The following is a 23,524-nucleotide window of genomic DNA, read 5'->3' as shown; positions in this document are numbered from 1 at the left end:
CAGGAGGAAGTGAGGGATCTCAGGACTAGGGGAATGGATCCACCTGTTCCGAGGGCAGGAAAACAGTGCTTTTCGTGGAAACCTTAGTGATGAATGTAGAACAGGATAGAAGTCCTGATTTAGGAAATACAGTGGGGATGGATTTAATCCTGGGAATCCCTGGCATAGGGAAGGATGATACAAAATGGTGAGCCAGAGCAGACATTCAGGGACAAATCCTTTGGTGTGGTATAAAGTGTAAGAGACCAATGGCATATGGCAAAAAAAGGAATATGGAATGGAGAAGGAAGAATTTTTAGTCCCTAGCTTGAGAGAATCCTCATATGGTTAGAAAAGAGGTGGGAAAAGTGAGAATGAGACCTGAAAAAGATCTCTAAAAATGGAATAGAGAAGGAGGCTTAAGCAGAGGGATGGAGGAATAAAAGGAATGGAGAGTTGGTCCGCAGAACCAATAAAGGGTGTAATTCTCTAGTATGATTTTTGTACCACCTGCTCAAATATAGAAAGTAATGTACTTGCCACAACATCACAGTATACTAAAGTCTTTGAGGGCTTAGAGGTCAGATATGTGAAGCCAACTCCATAGATGTCAAAACTTTTCGTTTCCGCATTTAAAAAATGTTCCTTTTTCACAACCAGAGAGGGAAGTACCACATAAAGACAAATTAAGCTTATTACTTTGGTTCTCCCAGATTAAAAAAAAAACAACAAAAAACCTAAAACTTAATCAAAGAATTTCATCCAGAATTTGCATTTAATTTCATTTCGTAATGAAGAAATGCTCATCACACTCCCCCCCCCCCCCCGGTGATAATTAAATGTTGCAGTAACACAGGGTTTTTTTTTAGCTAACTAATCTTGTGTTTTTCCTCTGACAGATGAATGAACCAAATGCCTATGGAAATACTCCTCTCCATGTAGCTTGCTACAATGGGCAAGATGTTGTAGTGAACGAACTCATAGACTGCGGTGCTAATGTAAATCAAATGAATGAGAAAGGTTTTACACCTTTGCACTTTGCTGCTGCATCAACACATGGAGCATTGTGTTTAGAACTTTTGGTCTGCAATGGAGCAGATGTAAATATGAAGGTAGGTGGATCCAAAGTCATCCATTCACTCTTGAAAATGTAATACATTGTTATCAGAGGTAACTTTTCAAAATCGTTATTACAGTAACATTTAGAAGTTCCCTCTGAGATTGCAGAGTACTTCTGTGAAAGGGTCTATAGTAAAAATAAGACGGTTGCTTCAAGAAACAGTCTAAATCTGAAATGCCTCAAAGGCATGTAGTAAATAGCCCAAAGGGAAAGAGAGGAAAGATGAAAATACTATCCAGTCCCTCTTGACTGTGTTTAAATATCCTAAGTCCGTATCATCTTGTCTTCCTAATCTATCCATCTCAGTAAGAGAAAGTTATATGGAAGCATGCAAAAGAACATGTGTTTCTCTTATAAATGAACAGTGTAAAATAAAACGTACACATTTCTCCAAAATATCTTTGAACAGGCTGATTTCTAGAGCAACTGAGAACCTGGTAACATAAGATTCTAAAATCTAATAGGTAGGAGGGGAAAGTTATGAAGGGTACTAAAAATACGAAGGTAAATAGTTCAGGCCAATGGAAGGTCTTAAACAGCTGAGTTGTGATTTTCTCTAGTAAAACTTTGTGAGCGGGGCGTGCGTGCTTGTTAACATCTCTACTTGGTCACAACTGTTTCGCTGCATAATATTTCCTAGAACCCAGTCTTAGTGTAGATAGAATTTCTAATCCACAAAAGTATAAAACCAAACTATAACATAAATATTGTATTRTCTTCTTGTGTGTGTAAAGTAAGGTCTTGAAACACGTAAGAGAGATGTGAAATCTCTGTTATAAAGTTATAAAGTTAATTTTTGCTCTAGTAACAAAACCTTCAACCGTGTTCAGAAATACTCAGTGTCAGTGTCTGGTGTCTTGACAGGTATCAGGCTGGGGGAAGAGGGAAATGAGTATGTGAAATGAAAAGTCCAAGTTCCTCTTGCAACATATCTAGTTGTTTGTACACTTTCTCACATGTAGTGGGAAGAAAAGTATCGGGGGGGGGGGTGCGGTAGAGTTTTTTCTTTTTGTCTGTGCTAATAGAGTTATGCCTTAATTTCAGCACAATCTGGGTAAGAGATGAATATTGGTATAGCTAAAATTTCTGTTAAAAATCATAGTTTTGTGGCTCAATTTTTGTGTCTTTACACTGATTTTCATCTGACTAATTCTAAAATGCAATTAAATATTTATTATTAGTACAAAATCTGTAGCCCACTGAAAACTTGGGAGTAATTTTAAAAAGTTAAAATATACAGATGTTTATGTACTTATGTTACATACACAAATAAAAAGAAAAGAGAAGCGTAAATACTAACAAGCAAAGAACTACTTTTTCCCTACGGCCCTGGGCTGCAAGCTCCTGAGGGTTCTTTACTTTGTACGTTATCCACTGCTGCTGCAAGCTTGAATCTTTCTGATATAGAAGAAAACAGTGGGAAGGAGTTTACTTTAGAAAGAGGTCTAGCGAGTAATAAGGGTTGGGAGTTTTCCGGATATTCATTTTCAAATATACCTTAACTGAAGGTTAGGAATGAGAATGAAAAATATTGACCATTCTGTCAGTATAATAAACACTATGAAAGAGTACTCTAATCTTTAGGCCTGAACTTACACATAATAAAAAGATTTTTATTTTATGTTATACACTGTTTGATATACACTGTAGATATTGACTAAATCTAGTCAGTTATAGCAATAAATAACCTCGGAAATTCTGCAAAGAATGACTAATATTTTTACAGTATGATGGGCGATGTTCCTGAATTCTCTGAGGTTTATAATGTGGATGAACTTTCAGATATGACACAAGATGCATTGACATCAGGGAGGTACTGTTGCCTTCCTTCCTCCTAAATTTTAAATTTTTAGAGCCAAAKCATAGATTTGACAGTTTCCCAAATTAAAAATCAGAAGGTTTAATATGAATTAACCAAGGTCTTCTCCTAACCTTATTCTGAGACAGCAGAATCATTTTTGCTGAAATTTGCCAGTGATAAGGCTGGAAAATCCAGCCTGAAGCATACCACAGCTGAGAATTTCAGGTGAAATCTCTTAAGAGCTTGGTAAAGATTTAGCTATTGAAGATTTGCGCTTCATAAAGAAGTGTCTTTACAGTGAAAAGGATTAGCAGCCTTAACTATAGGCTACCTGTAACTAAAATATGTTGAGTTACTAAGTTTCAAAACTATTAATTGCAAAATTAAGAAAGTAAGGTTATGTAGGGGGAAAGAATTACAGCTTGAAATCAGAATTTGTCCCTTGTGTGGACACAAACATGTGTCTCCATTGTAATTCAGTTGATGGRCGTTTCTGGGTATTTATACTGGTATAACTGAGATGAGAACTGAGGCCTGAAGGTGTGAATAACTTATTTTGTATATGAAAACTTACCACCTCCATTTTTGAAAAGTGCAAGAACTGAGGCAAAAGAAAATCACTTCCAAGTCAGCTTCTGCTCACGTAAAAGGCCTACAAAGAGAAACCTTAAGTGAAGAAAATAATCCATAACAGAACAGGAAAGTGAAATGGATTTAGAATCTGTTTCATAGCTAATAACTTGAAGTGTTCAGATGGAGGTTTCTTTCAGAGCCTTCTTACAAAGTATTTACTGAAACCAAGCTGTGCTCAGTTTTCAAGTACTGAGATCAAGTTTGAAGTAGTTCTTAAAATTGTCATAAACCAGCTAATTACAGTATTTGTTCATCAAAATTATATTGCTTGTGTAATCTGGTTTAATAGCTCTGTCCCAGGTGCAGCTGTTTCTATGTTTTTAGAGGTAACACAGTGGGTTATAATCTTGGTGCAGGCATCCACTCTCTGCTGTGGGTGACCTAGTCGGGAAAGCAAGAGGAGATCAATCTCTTTTATTCTTGGTGACAGATGGAGGGTAAGTGCTTGGGCATATCTGTGCATGTTGGCCTCCTTTCAAGAAGGGAATATGTAGCAGAAGATAACAGAACAGTAGAAGTGTTGAACTTAGAAAGTTCTTGTTCTCATACTTGTTGTTATAGCTTTGACAGAATTCATGTTGTACTGTAGAACAGTAAATCCTGTTAAGTACTGCTTATTACTGCAGCACCCTTTCTCACTATTCAGGTTTTCCTGTGCATAGAAGAACATGTTGAAATGATTATGTAATGGGACATACCAGGTGCTTGAAAATTAAGTGACCTAAATCAAAAAAGCATTTTATTTCCATTTGTGACACTGGAACAATAGAATTGTTGCTGGGGGAGATTTCACTTGGAGGACTACTATAGCAAGATAGAGCTGCATTTCCCCTGACCCTAAGTAAAACTCAGCAGATTAAGTATGGTTAGTATCTGAGTGCTCACTTAACAGCCTATCTCGTGCTCTATGTTAATTGTTTCCCTCTAACAGCAATAACTGCTCTTATAAGATCTTAAGTATTTTGTGGATGTTTTCTTTAGTGATAGAGGGGATCTAGATTAGTTTTTTTCCTGTTACCATGCTTAATAAGAGTTTCAATGAATACAACAAAAGTAATCATTAGCCCCTAGCTATCTTATCATGTGCTTTGACTCTGTCTGATGTCATATAAGATCAGGCAGATGTAGTTCACTTCATGTTTAGATGGAATACCTTAAATGCAGGAAAAAAAGGAAATGGAAGCAAAAGCCTTGAAGAGACCTCCTTGGTTATGCTGTCCAACCTTCTTCTTCCTCAGGAAACAGTGTCACAAATCTTTTGTTCAGTAGATTGAGCGCTGTTGTTTCATTGCTCAAGGAACTCTGACTTCTGGTTCTGCATATCCTTCCCTGATGGCAATGGCTAAGAAGGGGATTCTAAATGCAATTATATACCTAGTATTTCAACTTCAGTATGGAAGTTATCACTCTCATAAATACAGAGCAGGTATATAATTAAATATGTTGATAGACAATTCCATGTTTTACTATTTCTGGATTACAAAGGAACTTGAGACTATTACAGTGGGGGGAGAGACGGTAGATAATCAACTCCACTGTCTTAGAAATCTCCGTTGCATATGTTCCTTAAGAAAATTTGAGCAGAGTGAATCTGCAAATCTGTTATTGATTGTACTCTTGTTTTTCATTTACAGTTGGAAAATGATGATGTTGCTTATTTTACTATCCTGTGCAGGTTCTTACTCAAATTTCTTTGAGGGTTCTTACTTCACCACCACACTAAGTTTCTAATACTGTCATCTTAGGTTATTCTTAATGTCCTTGTGATGTACATTATTAATGCATTCAGTGATACTTGTATCTACTTTTTTCTGCTTCATGTTCTTCCTCTTTATCAGCTTCCTTTGTTTGAGGTACAGATTTAGCACCTCTACGCCAGTGAGATTACAGGTTTTGTCATCTGAGCCCTTAAATTCTTCTCTCTTGTTGACTTCATTAGTTTATTTCCTTACTTTCTCGAAGTTTTCCCTTTTTAAATCTAGAACATTAGTTATCAAATCAGGTTTTTGGTCACTCCCTCAAAGTAAGCTATTTTTATACAACCATTTTTATTTGAATTAATTGTTTCTTTAGCTTAAAGAAAGAGGAAAAAAAAGAGGGAAACAGACACTGGGTATATAAAGACTGTTTTAAAGGAAGAAAATATTTGGACACGGAGAGTATTAATGGTTGGGAAAAAAAAACAAAAAAACAAACAGTGGAATTAAATTGCAGGGAGAAAGTTGAAGGGTAGACATTAGAAGAAAATTCTTTCTATAAGAAAGATAGCATAGAGATTGCTTGGGGAAGTTATGTCATTTGTGATTTGTGCTTCTTCAGCCTGTTTTTTAAAGGCCTCCAGTGGCAGAGGCTCTTGAAGTAAATCCAATTGTCTGATTTCTGAAGTGCATTTCAACCCTTTTCTGTGTTTCTTTGCTGCTGTTATGGCTACCTGGGCATGTCTTTTGATCTATTAACTGTTGAGGAAATCTGCTAGCTAAAAGATCTGGAGATAACCAGGCTRTTGTTGTCAAGTGTTTTATTTCTTCAGTCTAAACCTGAGAAGTCAGTATTTCCATAATTGTGTTATTCTAGGTAGTAGTTGATGCTCTCTGCAATGCTGTAACAAAGAATTCCACATCCATAGGAGCTTTGCCATTCTTTTCCAAAAAGGCAAAGTAAAGAGGAGAAGACGCCTTTGCACGTGACAGCAATCCATGGCATTTCAGTACATGTGTTCAGTTCACATATGTTCATAACGTTTCCCCTACCATCTTTATCTTTTCTTTTTTTTTTTTCCTGGACAAGTCATACCCCTCAAAGTCAATGTTTAAATTTAAGGATGGGGCATGCATGTGCATCTGAGAGTGCTTTTATTTTTCTGAGTGTCATGTTTGCAATTTTTCTGTGTGCATTTGTAAGAACTCTTTTCTGCAATAAAGCTTTCCCATTACCTATGATAAACTATATAACAAAATGTCATCCTAAAGCAATAATCATAGGAAAAACTGATTTTATAAGTGCATTTAGATTGTGCTATTAAAAATTGAAATTCCCTCATGCATTACTGTTGGCCTACTTGGAGGATCTCTTTTCTGGGTGAATGACTAAGTGCACATTAGGCGTGTGTCAAATGTATAGTACCCATTATGGTTGAATAGTTCTACCTTAGGTTTACTTGTGGTTTATGATAAATTACTCATAAGTGTCACTTTAAAGAAATTTCAGTGAAACAACTGAGACTTTTAGTGTGTTGCCTTCTAATATAACTTGTAAACCTCTATAGTAAATACAGCTATTTTCTTTTAAGAAAGAAGCTTCATTTAAAGAATCTTCATTGTTTTGTTTTGGACTGGGGAGAGAGAGTTAGGCATAGGCTTGTTGCTAAAGTTGTTTGCTGTCATCATCCTCTTGAACAGTTATCCTAAAGGTGTAATTCTGAGTGAACATGCATCATTGAGCTGTCACCCACAGCTGGAAGAGCGATTAAGAGCAGCAAGATAGTTCTTTTGAAAAGCTTGCTGTATCATGCTGACTTGTGACTGCCAGCATCCTTCTTGCGGAAGTGCATAGGAAGAATTTAAAGGAGGTGGTAAAGGGGAGAGAAGAAAATAAAAGGCTGCTCCCTTCCCCCCAGTTCTGACAGATGACTGTTACTAGCCATAAGTAAACTTATTTCTCTCTTTCCTTTCCAGAGTAAAGATGGGAAGACACCTTTGCACATGACAGCAATCCATGGTAGATTTTCAAGATCTCAGACCATCATTCAAAACGGTAAGAAGGGGGAGAGAGTAGTGGTCATCAGCATTCCAACACTACGAATAGTTTCTTCCTCTTCTATTGATACCAATGTACTGAAGGGTTTTTTTGTTTGTTTGTTTTTCATATCCGATGTCTAGTACTTAAGTTAATGGTGTATTCCAATATATCTGCCTAGAAAGTTTGATAAATTACATCAAAGAATGTTTATTTTTTAGAATGGAGGGGAAAGGATATTTTTCTTCAGTAACCCAGGTCACAGAATGTTCGTCCCATATGAGTACATAAGAAAATGCTTCTCTGTTTTGCTAGCTGTTAGTGCTAAATACTACTTAAAACATCACAAATTTAAAAGCCGAAATAGTCATTCATGGGCAATTGTTAATGTTACTTAAATCACCAGTGCCGTTTTTCTAACAAAAGTATGTATGCCTATGTATATTCTCACTTAGCAATTACTTTTTATTCTAGGAGCTGAAATAGACTGTGAAGATAAGAATGGAAATACCCCTTTGCACATAGCAGCTAGATATGGCCATGAGCTATTAATCAACACTCTGATTACAAGTGGTGCTGACACTGCAAAGTAGGTAACATTTACTGGTACAAATGCAAGCTGAGAGAATTTAGAAATGTATTTATTAGGTTAACAAGASTAGCATAATTTTTTTTTCATATTTTCTTCAACTTGAAATGGCAGATGCTTTGTGTATTATCCTATGCTATACTTTTAAGTAACTGTATAGTACATTGCAATTTGTACAAAAAGATAATTACCTTTCCTTTAAAATAATAATTTGAAATAAAAGCTCTGAAGCTTTTAATCGACTGTAGCTCTGAACTAATGCATCCTGTCTAGTTTGTAAGAAAGCTTTTAGCATGTGAAGAGTTTTCCTAAGGCTAATTATTCTAATCAGGTAGTTTGAACCCACCATGCACGTGCACTTTGGCATACAATTTTGTTTGTTTTATCTTTATTGTAATGAAGCTGTGATACCTGATTATGGTGTATCTTAGGCGGGGTATACATGGGATGTTTCCTCTCCATTTGGCAGCATTAAGTGGATTTTCAGACTGCTGCAGAAAGCTGCTTTCATCAGGTAGGATACTGTTTAAAATCATGCATCTGCTTTGTACTTTGATGTTTACTCCCTAGAGTAGCTTTTAATTAAGTTTTAATTTAGTAACATGTAAAAATCTTTAGAGTCTTCTAGTAGCCTGGGGACAGTGCTTGTTACTTTCATGGACTGTCTGTCGTTAAAGTGAATGCAAACTTTTACAGGGGCAATTTTTTGCCAGAAAACATCACCCAAATTGAAGCAATGTGTCCATAATTTTTAAGTGTTGTGCTTGTACATTTTATGGTGCCCAAAGGGGAGGCATGTCTGGCTCAGACCATAATGTAATCTCAGAGAGAAAGACTTTAACATTCTTACTATGACCTTCCAGCATCCTCCCTTTCTCTTCCAAGATGCCTTGGGTCTAGTACAGATTGGTCTGTTTCTGTAGTGTTCAGCCTAATAGCTCTGCAGACTCTGTGCACTGCTACGTTAAGAAGTGTTGCATTTGTGCTTTATTGTTAATTAATTAAGTAACCCAAACTGCACCTTGTTTTCATTGTTCGATTTGTTCCTCTACATAGATAGAGGTTAAGTTATTACTTTACTTGCTGACAGGGTTCTGTCTAGTAATCTGTCTAATCCTGTATTCACTTTAAGAGTGATCTTACAAAACTTAGGGAGAGCACAAGGGAAACTTTGTAGAATAAAAATGGAATAATCCTTTTTTCAGAAGTTTCTAACCTTAAAAATTTTACTTATGCCTTAAGGCATAACGGTTTTTCTAAGCCCCTTCTTATGGGCTAGTGCATCTTAATGCTTTCATTATTTATATGGTGGTTGATCCCTTTGAACTTTTCAGAGTTTTTGGCTTCTGTCACACCTGTAAATATCCACTGAGTTCAACAGATTAATTTTGTGCTGTTGCTAAGTGTTTTCCCTCTCGTATTTGAATACAATGAAATTTAAAAGCCACATAGTTTATTTATTGCATTGGTTGTTTTGTTATGGAACCATCCTGTCCCTTCTTGTGTTTACTGACTCGGTGACTGGCTTGGTGATCATGTTGCCAAACTTGGAGAACTGGGTCGAATGCTTTCTTGACCCAAAAGAATTTGTAGGCAAGGGCATGGAATGGTGTCGGGGAAGAAGTTTTATTTACTTAAAACATTTCACAAGGAGCATGAACTCAGTATGTGCTAAGTTTTTCTTAAGATGAAAGCCGTTCCAGTTGCTCTAACTCATGCTAAGTTTTATGGGGGAAGTTAGAATAGGAGTCAGTCTTGTCACTTTTCTGTAGCTAAAATTCCCAGAGGAGAGGATTCGTATCCTTGTTTTGTTTTTTAAACATTTAACTTGCTACATTGTGTCTTATAATTCAGGTATGGCCATTATAAACTTCCTGTTGCAGCGCACCAGGTTTAGAACCATTCAGGGAGCAGTGAGTGGGAACATGTGTGTATGCTAACTGGTATAAAAATATATAAGAAATTCCCTCAGTTTGGAAGAGGGGAGGGAGAATTGTCCTGAATGTGTGTGACAATTTGGCTGAGAAAGAGTTTTTCATTTGATTGCATAGGCTTTACTTTACTGCAAATACAACTTCATTTTCTTTAGATATCTATCCTTTATAAACAAAGGTAAGGTTGACTGGTTAGACTATTAATTAGTTTTCAGTTACTTAGGTATTAGTGTAWGGTTTTAAGGACGGTCTTTTTAGCAGGAATGTCAGAGCAAAGTTAAGGCTTCTATGGTAACCTTAACTATGGATCTAGATACTCTCAAGTCTTTGGCTTCAATATTTATGATCTCAAATTTAAATTTTAATAGTTTACAAATTTTTTTGGAAAATCAATGATATTCTCTAAAGGGTTCCCTTTTAAGTAACTGCTGTTTACAGCCTTCGTTCCAGCTTAAAGTTCTTTGCCTGGGACTAGAGAGCTGAAGTGAAGGATGAAATTTCAGTGGCTTCTAGATTTAGTAATGCTGTCATCCCTCTCTTTATTTAAAAAAATAAAATAAAACAGCTCTGCTGAATACTGAATGTTAAAGTGAATAATTCTGGCTTATTCTTACATTGTTCTATTGCTTTCATGTATTTTATATTCAATGCTTAATTATATCAAAATATTTTCAGGTAAATAGGATAAGGAAGAACCATCAAAAATAGCCTTTTGTCTTAGTGCTACTAATCATGTTTTGCCTTATCCCTTTCGGTTTTGATTGAATATCTGTTTTCCAAAATACTACAGATAGCAAGCATTTGTTTCAAGTGAAATCGGTTATCAGTTCTTCAGTGCTTTCTTACAAGTAACTGTTAAGTTTGCCTGAGAGCACTTTTTGTGAAAGGCTGAGTTACATAATGATTCTGGGAAATACTTGGTTTCTAGGTTTTGACATAGACACACCAGATGACTTTGGCAGGACTTGTCTTCACGCAGCTGCAGCTGGAGGGTATGTAGCATTCATGCTTTTATTGTTAGTGTTCTTTTTTTGCAATTGCTGATCATTACTGGGTTTTTTTGTTTTTTGTTTTTAATTCCCTCTCTGTGGTTCTCCTTCCCTCTCCCCTTGGAATTTATATAAACATGAACATAATTTCAAGATGGATTCTATGTAAAAGAAAGAAAAAAAAAGTAGAGAGGGGGGGAAAAAAGGCAAAATTAAGTATTCAGCTTAAATAATTATGAAAATACAGTATTTTAATTTCCCATGGATGATTCTATAATTTTTAGAGTTTACTGGATTCAAATATGGCATGTCCTTGCAGGATCACTGTGGGACATGAGGCGGAGAATAACAGCTTTGGAAAATGTTTCTACCGTACCCCTAAACAAAAGATCAGACTAACTAAAATGTCATAATTAAATTCTAGAGTTTAGATGGATAAAGTGGTCAACACTACTTGCTCATCCCTTGAGTTGTAATCCATATCAATTTTTGTAGTGGCTACTCAAAATTGCCTGGAAAAATTGGGTAATAGTGCTCATGATACAATTTGTGGGGCACAAGATCTCCATGATACTGATCTTTTCATTTTTCAGTTTCAAATTTATTTAAGTAATACTCGAAGTGGTCATTCTAAGTCAAAAGACACTTGATAGATACATTCTTGTTACAAATGCTTAAGCTTAAAATATTTTTGTCTTTTTATATAAAAATTCATAGTTTGCTACATATTCCTTCACTCACTTTCAGGTTAGGAAAGTTATTAAGATTTTGTTTAAATAATAAACAGTATTTTACATCTATTACAATGATCTGTTACACTGAAAATGAATTACATTAAAAAGTAAAATATTTACATGGCAACATTTGTTTCGCCTTAAATGATACACATTAAACCTTGCTTCTGGGCCAGAATCCTAGTAGCAAAAAATCTTGTGGCATGCAGTTTTGACTTTTTTTAATTGAAAATTCTGTTAAACTAGATTAACGTTGTTGAGCTTTATGCATGCCATTTGCTAGCCATTCTGTATGTAGACTTGAAATAATCTGTTCTTTACTGTTTTGCTCCTGCAATTCTGAAATCTGTTTTTATATGGATTTTTATATGTAAAATATATTTATTGACATTTTCCTATGATAGTTTGGTTTGATAAAAATACCATATGARATGTATACATATAGCAGTTCTGATGTTTGGAAAGGCCAGTATGAAAGAAATATAACATGCAATCATGAGCCATGTTGCATTAACTTCATAGGAATTTGGAATGCCTAAACCTTCTGCTCAATACTGGTGCAGACTTCAACAAAAAGGACAGATTTGGGAGGTAAGACTTGCTCTTGATTTGTGTTTTGTTAAGGGCTGTTAAAATACTACATAATGTATTATATAGCATATTGATGCTATGTGAACAAGTCCGTATATTCCAGTATGTATGTTTTTAGAGATGATGTCCCTAATAAATTCTTAGTTGGCTGTAGCATCTCTATGCTGAAGCATATGTTATCAAAAGGTAAAAACATATTTTATTTATTGTCTTTTGCTAAGTAGGTTTTAGTCTTGTTTCTAATGATTGCTACATACTCTAATAACTTTTTAAAGTCTTTTCTGCTTATAACCTAGATCTAACAAGTTTAAACTGTTCTCATACAAGGTCATTAGCAATGTCTTCCAAATAACCTACCAGTCAAAGCTACAAATCTATTGCTATTTCTGAGGCTTTTTATAAAAATACACTTGTTTAAAAAAAAAAAAAAAAGCTTCACCTTTTTCCTCTTATTACATCCATCCCTTCCTGTTGAACTCTTTTGGAATGACAGTAATTTCTATTTTTAGTATCAGAGTATTTAAGTTTGGAAGGCATGATCAGTACTCGTGCAAAATTTCACATCCCGGAAAATATGATTTTCCTTGATGTGAGTGGCAGCAGTAGGACTTGAAGAGAATGTTATGGATATAAGTTTTATCTTGCTTTAAGTTCCACTTCCATTCTTTTCTCTTCAAATTTTCCCATTGACAGTTTTTTCTTTTGTATTTTTGTTCTATAGAGAAGTTACTTTGGAGGAAAGAAAATGATTAAAATAGCTAAAAATGAGAGAGAAATCAAAAAAAATAAGGGAGAGGGAAGAGGTAGGGCATTTAGAAATGCCTGACTGCTTCTTCTACATTGAGATATTTGTAAAAATAATCTATCTTTTAAAACAACAAAAAAAAGGAATTCTGAGTCATCTTAGTGCTTTTGAAATTTTATCCAAACTGGTTTATTTTGAAAATTGTTTATGTATTTCAAGCTGGAATAAATTTCCTCTGAGCTAATTCATCAGTATCAATATTTCATCGTTCTGTTGTAAGAAAACAAAGTAAATGTGTTTAAAAAAAAAAAAAAATTCTCTGACGATGCTTATGGTATGCTAGTATAATAGAAAGAAAAGTATGCTTCTTCATTCTGAACTTGATAAAATGCTGATGCCTGTAGTAAAACATTTACTTGTTAACTGTTGTATTTTGTTTTTACCTTGATTAGTTGCAATATATTTTTTTAGCTAACAGGTATTAGATTTGTTCATATTTTTCAGAGTGGATCGAAATTATTTGAATAGCTAAAAACAATGTTTCTAGTGTAAACTGTATTTTCCTCTGTATGTTTACACAAGAAAATTTGTATAAAACTTCCCATAGCACAAAGTATGTGTGTATATTGGCTGGTAGMTTCATCCCCCAGATGTTGTTTTGCATTATTAAATGACCCCTAGAAAATCATCTTAAATATTTTAAATATTGTGTTTATACATTCTTCACCGCAAATACTTGTCAAATAAGTGTAAGTACGGTTTTAAAATGTCACTTTATTTTGCATTTTCTGTTATTTACCATTGTACTTTTTATTTAAATGTGTACTAAAGAACTCCACTCCATTATGCTGCTGCCAATTGTAATTATCAGTGCCTGTTTGCCCTTGTGGGATCTGGAGCTAGTGTGAATGACCTTGATGAGAGGGGTTGTACACCTCTGCACTATGCAGCTGCATCAGACACAGATGGAAAGTAAGTGGCATGCTTCGTACAAAATTGTTAATTCTTAGAAACCTTTGAGCTCTGAATTTTATGTACATTCTGCCTTCAGATTTGCCTATATATAAAATGCAAATCTACATATTATATGTATTTTTTAAAGATTACATTTGACTGTGGATTGTTCATTGTATATAAAATGTTTTGTGTAACAGATTTTCCTGAGAGAAATGAATGATAGTGAGATGCATTGTATTTTTTGGTTATGCCTTTTAATGCAGACGTCTTAATTCAGGAATTCATTGTGAAAAGAGTTTTTAATCCYGCATACTGCACAATGGTTGAATAAATATCATCTGTGTCTTGGGATATTATGTAACTTTCTAACAGTTGCAATCATGAGGGTAATTTTGCTGTAAGATCAGATTCTGATGAAGGGCAGACAGTATGTGTTTTGTGGAAGGTTCTTAATGTTGCCCCAAAATTTGTGTAGTTTGTCAGAAATCTGTTCTAAGTCTAGTTGGKGGGTTACAGTAGGCCAACAAAAGGGTAGAAATGAACTAGACTTATTTAAATATGAGATGTTTTATCCATTTGGAGTTTGATTAAACCTTTCATATTTAGCATTACAATGCTTCTCCTTGTTAGTGCAAATGTTTGAAGTAGTCACTTTTCTGTTAATGAAATGTGTCCAGAAACTTCCATAAATTCATGTCTTTTGTGTGTATTTTGTAACTTAATAGTTGCATTTAACATAGTTATTAATGACTAAAATGTCTACATGCAAAGATTGTATAGATAGAACAAAATTGGTGAGGTTAATTAAACTTCAGATATTGTTTATATTGAGGAAACTTAAGAGAACCACTTGCACCTGCATGCACGCAAACAGAGGTCAAAGCAGGCTGGTGAGCAGCCTTACGTGCATTCGGTGACGTTTTCATTAGAAAAGAGTGAGCTTTTTAGTGCTGTGTCATGTTATTTTTAATGCAGCACCTTTCAAAGGTTGAGGTAGCAGTAGGAAGTGTAAATAAAGAATACTTTCATAGCCATTTAACTAATAGTTGAAGTACATGCATCTTTTTCTGTAAAAGTGATCTTCAAAACAAAATTGTCTGCTACTTGTTACATATGCATTCACTTCCTGCTGAAATTTGAGATAATTTTACTTTAATTGCCCTCTTACAAGTTGATCTGGGATTAATTTTAGTGTCACAGTTGCTGTGAAAACCTCAAAACTATAATGGTTCTTCAGATGACATTGTTTTGCCATCTGTCTTATAAAAGGCATGAGCATGAATTATGGCGGCAATATTGCAGAGCTTTGGGAGATAGCTCAAAGACTTGTCTCTAGAATCCGTGCAATGCTGCTGTCCAGATTAACAATTGGCTCTGTGAACGCAGGCTGCAAAGCAGAATGGCCCAAGGAGAAGCTTTTTATATTGATGCAGCAAGATGATTAATAACAGCTGGAAAACCAGTACTACTCAGCTCATATTCAACATAAGAATGAAGCTAAAAATGATTACTGAGTTGGAATATAAAGCCTTGGAAAAAATGTCAATATGTGATCTATGTAGGAATTCTAAGGATATTTGTGTTTTTTCATGTTTGTTCAAACATCTTTAAAGACAGATTTTAGGGACAAGGATGTTTTTCATAAAATTAAGTTCCTGTTTGCTCCTTTTTGGAAATGTTTGTTTGGTATCTTCAACAAGTGCCTCTGATGCTGGAAAATACACTGGTAAGCCTTATTTTGGCAATATTAAATGAAGAAAGATGATCACAGAATAAAAAACTAGAATAGCATGTTAGAGGGGGGTAAAAAGTGCTCGTTCCGTATTAGAATTATATAACAGACCATAAGCCAGTGAATAGGAAATAAATTTAACTTTTTCGGGCTTTCAAAAATTCTGATTTATCTCCTTTTAAAGAGGGCTATTGAGGACAGTTAAGCATTCAAAAGATGCAAATTCAGTCTCCTTCCTGGATGAAAAGAAGCAGTAAAAATAATGATCAGCTTCACATGGAAAAGAGCCAGTACTCAATTTTTCGCAGGCTTTGCTTCCTGCAGAGTATTCAGTATATTACGTTATCTGTGAGCACACAGATTTAAAGATATACAAATCAAGATAGCTAATGACAATGGTATTTAACACAGTTATTAATGAGTCATGAGTGTTAAGGCAAAATCATTGTTTAAAATTAAAAAAGTTAGATGGTTGGCCAAATAAAATGTGCATGGACAGTAATTCTCAATAGATGGGACAGATTGACTTGTCTTTGGATTTGCAGAAATTTCATCCTGTTTCAATTCGAATAAAAACATGTAACCAGTGTTGTCACTAATGCAAATCCAGACATTTGTTTACTAGGAAAACCAAACTAGTTACTTTAAAATATAGTTACATATAAAGCATATCTTTTTATTAGATGTTTTAATTTATTATAAAGTTACATACATTATTGTTTAACAAAGGAGAATTTTTACCCTTTGACTAGCTGTAGAGGATGTGCTTAAGTCCTTTCCTCCTTTGTCCTGGGCACAAAACTATGAAAGTGGGAGCACACCTTGACATCCCCACTGCCCTGTTCTTCTCAACGTTGTAGTGAGACAGAGTGCTTTGTAATCAGAGACTCTGTTGTTGATGCAGTTTTTCTTGCAGYTTTTTGCCCTTTCTGGCTTCAGCCACCAGGATTGTTGCTTTCAACCTTTCACTTAATCTCCACTGAAGATTCCAACTTTCACAAAGGAAAGGTGACTTTCCAGCCATGTGCCTTCAGTAAGGACTGTATTAGATTTACAGACTTTTTTTTTAATGCATGTTAGTGTCTCAGTATAATGAGAATACTCTCCTGCCTCTCTCAGGGGCAGTAGAGGACAGTCAGCAAGTGGGATGGAAAAGCAAATGTCAGGTCTCTGCTTCAGCTAATCACTGTCACTGTACATGAGGTTATTAGGCCCTTGACCCACTATAGCTGTACTAGTCTGGTGGTCAAAATGAGTTTCCATCTCATCACAGCTGGTACTGGGTCCTTATTCAGATGATGATCTTGCACTTGTGCTGTTCTATATGCTGACTCTGGGCCCATCCTTGAAATCTTCTTTACAAACTATCTTCTTTCAGGAGATGACTCCTTTGCTAGAATTTACACAGCATGGTGTCTCAGCATGGCTATCTCACACAACTACAAATACTGTCTAAAGTTCTTTTGACTTTCTACCAAACAATTTCCTATAAGGTAAATGGGAGCTAAAAACAACTAAACTAAAAAACAAATATTTTTCATGTATCCACCTGGCCCCTTTGCCTCTACTTGTCATGGCAATCTGCGAGACCTTTATCTAAACTCTACTAAGGAACAAAGATTCTGAGCTGGGTCTGACAAGAGAATATATTCTTTGGCTTCACAAGCATTTCTTTTAACTGATAAAGCAGAAGTATTTCATAATCCCAAAAAGGAAAGAGATATGTGTTTCAGAAAACCAAATGACTTCATCTGCAAGTCAAACTCAGGATGGTGACTAGTGATAATCATCTCTGCATGTGTTCATATTTATTGACCTACAGAATTAATCTTTGCAACTATCACATAAAGTATGCATTCCATATAAAGTAGCTTCTCTTAAAGATGTTCCTGGACTATTATCAATGCAAGGTTCTTCTGTCTGGATTTTACACAGGAGCAACAATCCTAAGTGAATGACAGTCGTAACAACCCATTTTAAAAGGATTGGAATGTCATTTTCCCTAGCTGGACTTTTGTCTGATAAAGCTGCCATTCAGAGGTTGGGTCTCTTCAGACTTTCACCTCCCAGTTTTCATTTAGCTCTAGTTCAGTCATCAGAAAGACTTTCTATTGCATGTTCCAAGTCATAAGATATGTGATTGTATTTGAATGTATAGCTGCTACCTCAGTGAAGTCTTCCCTGGCTTTTAGTGACATAGCAGCATGCAGCATCATGGTAGATTACTCCATGAATCTCACTCCAGTCTGAACAAACATTTCCTTAGCTGCTTGGTGGTCCTTTCTTGAATGGTCAGGTGGTCCCTTAATGGTGAGATGGACGCACCCATTTCTTCTTCATTTTGCTGTATTGTAACAGATATTCTTTCATAGGCAGAGAGTTCTTGTGGAAATCCTGGACATCTCAGGGTAAAAGGACCAGCAGTTTCATATCAGTGTTTTGGAGCTCAGAGCTGTGTAGAACACGTGCAGAGCTTCCTGGCCTTCTCTTCAAAAATACTGTGTCCAGATCACAACAGACAATCTGATCACAATGTGTGATGTTGACAACTGGGTCTCCCTTTTCCTGCTGGAAGCAAATGATCCAGTCATTCAGGACACTAGCAAGTGGTTTGGAATARATTCAGCTTGCTGAACCTAGACTGGGAGATCTGATCTGATCCAGTCATCTGAAGTTCATCTGCTTTTCACGAAGTATCAGAAGTTCTGTTCTCAAGTCAGGTTGTATCATGAATTTAATGCTTCTCCTTTCTTGGTTTTGTCATCAGGTAAGGTGGCATGTGCCTTTTCTCAGGTCCTAAAGGTTCTGTTTACAGTAGGACATGGAGACATTCATAATCTTAACTGTTTGAGCAAACTGAGACAAATTTAGTACCAGAATCATTGTCAGGTGTCAGTAGGAAACCTGAAGTTTGTCCTTCTTGCCTRCTCTGTTAATTCAGAATTTAAAGGGCTCTGTACAGTCTTGATTTTGCTCAGTTGCACTTTGTCATATGGATGCTTGGAGGTTCTTACTATCTCCTTATGAATAAGTGCACAAAATAACAATAACCTGATATTATTCTGGGACTGTTTGTTTCTCATAGGTCTTTATCCTGTTACCCTGAAGCTTCTGAAGCTGAGATTGGGGTGTCTCCAGTAGTTCAGTTTAGGTCCACTTAGCTCCTTGTTCTCCAGTGGCTGTTTCTTCATAGTTCTCATCCCCACTATTTTTAAGCTCTGCAGAATGTTGTTTAAGTGGTGGACCACAAAATTATGAATAAGCAGGGTGATTGGTTGGAATCATTCAGTGTGCATATGTGGAGTCTCTTAAAAAGAGAAAATGAGTGATAGGTCTTTGGGGAAGCTGACATTAAAACTCCCTTTTTCATCCTCCTGCCTGAGTGTCTGTGGTTGAAACTGTGCTGATCATGCTCTGCCTTAATTTCATGTGATAAGAGTAAGGAATGGTGTGTATGCCAACAGATGATGAGTGTGTTTATTATATAAATGCATCAATGTCGTCAGTGTCTGGCAGTGGAAGTGTATGCATGTGTACTTTGGTGTGACTGCGTATTGAGCTACATGTCCTGAAGAGCTCAGCTGCTGGTCCACTTCCTTCTGTATTAGTACAGTAGGACTCAGTCAAATTCAGAGAGCTTTGTGACTGACTTAACACTTGGTTTACTGAGTCAGCTGTTCTCTAGCCCTAGTCAGTATTGTACAGTAAAACAGTGTTCCTGTTTGCAGTATTGCATTTTCCAATTGAATTGTAACAATTGATCACTTAGTGAAAAGCTGGAATTTAACATTCAGGTATATGGTTGTCATATGTCAATTTAAAATAGGTGCCTGGAATATTTGCTAAGAAATGATGCCAATCCTGGGATCCGAGACAAACAAGGATACAATGCAGTTCATTATTCTGCTGCTTATGGTCATCGCTTATGTCTTGAATTGGTAAGAAGATGCATCATGGATGAAAGCTGTAACAACTCCTCTTGGAGAGGATGATGCAGAGGCCATGGCATTCCTCCACCTTTGTTCTTCATCTGTAAGCTAGGCTGATAGTGTTTTTCAGCCCTTGTGAGGATACATATTTGAGCACTTGGTACCTTTAAAATAGGGGCAATATGGGGAGCTAAAATGGTAGCTACTGGTTTAAAAAGACAATTTATTCTGAGATGAAGAGAGAACACTTGCTGAGGATATGGGATATTAGTTTTTGTTTTGTTTTTTAATCTAGAATACCCTGCTAACTTTATTCCTCATGGCTGAACTATAATAATCATGGGTATCCCACTGAGGAGTATTAAAAGATTTCACAAATGTCTTCTGGAGCAGCAGCTTAAAAACATGGGGAAAACCTGTAAAGTAAGGGGGGGAGATCTTTAAAAATAGTTCACATAGTTGCAATAACTGATGGCCATATAACAGAATTTTAGATAATAAAGCCTCAGGGTGGTTTTTGATAAATCCCTGTGCAAAAATGGGTGTGTTATTTGATAATTTTGTCTTCTCTGTGTTTTACAATGTAATATTTTTATACAAATTATAATTTAATATTTAAGCATATTCAAATCTGAATTCTGAATGTTTTTAATTGCAGATCGCAAGTGAAACGCCTCTCGATGTTGTAAGTGTGTATGATTTCTCACTGTAAAGTATTGTACAACAAAGGGGACAAGTCATTTTAAAATACTGCTGCTTATTTTTTAGACTTACTCAACCATGTCTTCAATGCATAGATATTTAATGCTTGCAGCTCAGGATTTTAAAATAGAAAATAATCTTTTTTTAAAACCATCGGTTGACTAAAACATTTGTATGACCATGTGAGATCATGAAAACTTAGTGATCTTATGTATTTGATGTTCTTCAAACACTCTGAATGCTTCAATTCTACTGTCTAAGTTAAATACGGTCTTGAAAAAGACCCAAGATTAAAATTTTAAACACATCTGAAAACCAAATGGAAGTGTATGCACGCAGATATTTTAGCCCTATTTTGTTATGCTTGTGCCTTTTGGGGAGTGCCTCTTTGGCAGATGTTTTTCTGTTCTGAGAAATCCTGCCTTCTGGCTTTTCATATGTTTTATTGCTTACTTTTCACCTAACCTAAATGCTTAGTTGTCTTTTTCTTCCTACAGCTGTTCTTCCTCTCACCTGTCCTTGTATTCCCTTTGCATGTATTTTTTCCATATTATTTGATAAGGCTGCTCCAGGAAAAAAATACTTTAGATGAACTTCTAATTTAATTATTGCATTGTTCTGCAAAATTAAACAACTCTGGGAAATGAATGTGGGGAGGGGTTGCAGTCTTTGTAATTCACTCTTTAAAAGATTGAAATAATTATAGAATTCCTAAGGAAAATTTAAACCTGTGTTATTTTTTCTAATTTTCTTTCTTTATTTTTCAATCTGTGTATACTGGAAATAATAGCAGTTATTACTGAGTGTTTTTCAAAAGTGAAGGGTTTTTTGCACTCAATTGGAATTTCTATCTCTGCTAAGCTAATGGAAACATCAGGTACTGACATGCTGAACGATTCAGACAACAGAGCACCCATAAGTCCACTGCATTTAGCTGTAAGTATTTCATTCTTTAGTGATGATAGATCATGTAATTGCAAACAGTTGTTGACATAGTTTTGATTCATTCTGGACTTTTTTTTTAGAGGTCAATAACAATAAATTACACCATAACAATACATACCATGTATAGCTCATGAATGAGTTATACAAGGTGATTTTACCTGTTGGCTGAAATTGAACACTCCTCATCTGGAATCTTGCTTCTAATTAAAAGATTTGTCTTAGAGTATATTAATGATACTTTTGGAAGTCTTGTGCTCTATGTAATAATGATATGTTTTGCCATCATGATTATTTTTTATGAAAAAAATTGCCTTTAATACTTTAAGAAAGATTTGCACAAATTGTAAGAGAACAGACTTTAGAGGGGACCTGATGAAACTGTCTATACAAATGTGCATTGAAATACAGAGTAAACAACTGAATATGCAGTTTTCCTCTAATCTCTTCCCTGGACTTCTAGCAATTGAAAAACCTCAATATATTTTCTGAAAGTAGCCTAAGTCTCATGCATAACTTATATTATTGCTATATATGGCCAAAGTGGAAAGGTAATCTCTTATATTGGTAAATGAAAGCAGAAGAGACTGTTCCTGGAAATTTTGGTCTGGGGCAGAGGTTATGTATCCATGAGTAGAAACTTAAACAAGTTTATTTTGGAAATTATAAAACCATAGTTGTAGATGTGTGTTTTCATTACTGAGTTTGATGCTTTGTCTTGACACGTGCCTACAGTGTGTTTTCTAGGCTTTTTTTAATCCTTATTTGTCCAGTGTGATCTCTTACTGTTTCATTCCCTAAGTCTCTTCTATTTTGCCTACTACATTAACTTTTAACTATTTATACTGTATTTTTTACTTACAAATTTTACAGGCACTTTTTTTGAATATCCTGTAAAAAAAACTAATAGGAATTAGTTAAGTTTCATATGATCCTCACTTGGAAGTAATCTGAGGTTGAAGTAACTACTTGAAGTAATTGTTGACATAAAGCAACAAAACACTCAGTATTCAAAATATTAGCAGTTATACTATATATGTGTGTGTGTGTGTGTATATAGATAGATAGATAATTTTCAGAAATATCAGTTGCTGATTGAAAGGATAAAATGAGAAAGCACAAACCTTCCTGCTGAAGTTGTTTTTACAATTTGTTGTAACCATTTTGGAACTGCTTACCTGCTGCATCAGGAGCTCTTCAACAGGCTAAAATAAAAATACTAGATTTGCAGTTTAATATATGCAACCCTGGTAAGCAGAGGAAAAATATGAAGGACAGGAAAACTGAAGGATTTTCTTATTCTCTCAGGCCTATCATGGTCACCATCAAGCTCTGGAAGTGCTGGTACAGTCCTTGCTGGACCTTGACGTGAGGAACAATAATGGAAGGACACCATTGGATCTTGCTGCCTTTAAGGGACATGTGGAATGTGTAGACGTACTCATTAATCAGGGAGCATCAATCTTGGTGAAAGATTATGTTGTAAAGAGAACCCCAATACATGCTGCAGGTATGTGTTACTGCTCAACTCTAAAATTTTGGCTTTTGAAGTGCATCATCTTCACACTTAGAAATCTTAATTATTAATGTTCTAAGAAATGGTATTTAGGAACAGATGATGTCTTTGAAGTTGCATACTATACTGAGAATGGTTACAAAGCACTTAAAGTAGTAGAAACCTGTATTCACCCAATAAATTATTCTGATTCAAGGAGTGTTACAGCATGCTGTCCTCTAAAAGGGTGTATTCTCCTTGTCCGTTCATTGCTAGGCTGGTTGTGCTGACAGGTGCCAATGGTATGTTCCTGTTCCTCTCCTCATCTTTCACACAGGCCAAATTGTAGTCCCAGACTTGGATACATGAATTGTGTTGCCTATCTTGGCACTAAAAATGACTGGAGTCTGAGAGAGTTCTGTCAATTTGAGAAGAGACACGGAAACTATACTTCATTTTTCCAAGAATTTAAATGACTCCCTACTGAGTGTTTTCAAAATAATAGCAATCCTTTGCAATATTTTCTGCCTTTTCTAGATTATTTTTATAAACTTCTGGAAAGTTACCTTTCTCAAGAAAGTGTAACATTCATGCAATATTCTTTTTTGCATTTTGAAAGCAGGCTTATTTACGTTGGCATTATTGGCACTGTAGTAGTGATCTTTATAAGAACATTACAGTAAAAAGAGCATTTTGTACAAAACACTGTCATTCTAACCACTTTGGCCATGAGCACAACCTGTATTATTATATTTGCTTTAGCTCCTTGTAACTTCCGTTAGCATCTCTGTCAACCTAGAGAAGCGTGAGGTGTCCCCATTCTAATGTGGACTGAATACAGCAGCTGTATGTCAGGAATATCTCCCCCCAACAAGCAATCGGTTATCTTTCAGGAGTTGCTTTGAAACATGATCTCG

At 35.5% G+C, this 23,524-nt stretch overlaps 1 protein-coding gene across 3 annotated transcripts in view; it reads left to right on the top strand.

Annotated features, from left to right (window-relative positions):
• The window catches only part of ANKRD28 (ankyrin repeat domain 28), an 88,499-nt gene that overhangs the window by 45,937 nt on the left and 19,038 nt on the right, over nt 1-23,524 (top strand). For all 3 annotated transcript variants that reach the window (XM_026089440.1, XM_026089442.1, XM_026089441.1), the window contains 11 exons: nt 879-1,091; nt 7,208-7,286; nt 7,743-7,857; nt 8,289-8,371; nt 10,720-10,783; nt 12,037-12,105; nt 13,682-13,822; nt 19,366-19,477; nt 20,127-20,153; nt 21,032-21,106; nt 22,421-22,622. In XM_026089440.1, coding sequence (XP_025945225.1) covers nt 879-1,091; nt 7,208-7,286; nt 7,743-7,857; nt 8,289-8,371; nt 10,720-10,783; nt 12,037-12,105; nt 13,682-13,822; nt 19,366-19,477; nt 20,127-20,153; nt 21,032-21,106; nt 22,421-22,622 — 1,180 coding nt within the window. The remainder of the gene's footprint in view (nt 1-878; nt 1,092-7,207; nt 7,287-7,742; nt 7,858-8,288; nt 8,372-10,719; nt 10,784-12,036; nt 12,106-13,681; nt 13,823-19,365; nt 19,478-20,126; nt 20,154-21,031; nt 21,107-22,420; nt 22,623-23,524) is intronic.

Source organism: Apteryx rowi, unplaced genomic scaffold (genome assembly GCF_003343035.1).
Source record: "Apteryx rowi isolate R43461 unplaced genomic scaffold, aptRow1 scaffold_813, whole genome shotgun sequence".
Taxonomy (NCBI): Eukaryota; Metazoa; Chordata; class Aves; order Apterygiformes; family Apterygidae; genus Apteryx; species Apteryx rowi.
The sequence above is the reverse complement of the archived record's forward strand: the minus strand, read 5'-3'. Positions and strand labels throughout refer to the sequence as shown.